This window comes from Antrostomus carolinensis, unplaced genomic scaffold, assembly GCF_000700745.2.
Source record: "Antrostomus carolinensis isolate BGI_N321 unplaced genomic scaffold, ASM70074v2 scaffold11062, whole genome shotgun sequence".
Taxonomy (NCBI): domain Eukaryota; kingdom Metazoa; phylum Chordata; class Aves; order Caprimulgiformes; family Caprimulgidae; genus Antrostomus; species Antrostomus carolinensis.
In genome coordinates, this window is record NW_010297587.1 from 2,934 (window position 1) to 3,201 (window position 268).

The 268-nt window shown below is 61.2% G+C and overlaps 1 protein-coding gene across 1 annotated transcript in view; it reads right to left on the bottom strand.

The window, feature by feature from the left end:
- Positions 1-186, bottom strand: part of LOC104520487 (dnaJ homolog subfamily B member 1-like) — a gene marked incomplete at its 3' end in the record, with an annotated part of 573 nt that extends 387 nt beyond the window's left edge. The window contains exon 1 of the mRNA XM_029083540.1: positions 1-186. This exon is cut by the window's left edge and continues 387 nt beyond it. Coding sequence (XP_028939373.1) covers positions 1-108 — 108 coding nt within the window.
- Positions 187-268: the final 82 nt, after the last annotated feature.

The following is a 268-nucleotide window of genomic DNA, read 5'->3' on the forward strand; positions in this document are numbered from 1 at the left end:
CCCCACGTGGAAGGTGCTGAAGGTGTCGTCGCCGTCGTCGTCGTCGCCGTGCCGTTGGACGAAGAAGGTGTCGAAGGGGTTGCGGCCGTCGAAGAACTCGGCGAACATGGCGTGGGGGTCACCACGGAAGGTGTAAGTGAAAGTGGGGCCATTGGAACCCCCCGACCCAGGGGTTGGGGCTCCACCTTTTAGACCTGAAGAAGAAATAAAAGGGAAGGGAGGGGGAAAAGGTGTTGGAGGCCACCAGGGTGCTGGAGGTCACCATGGG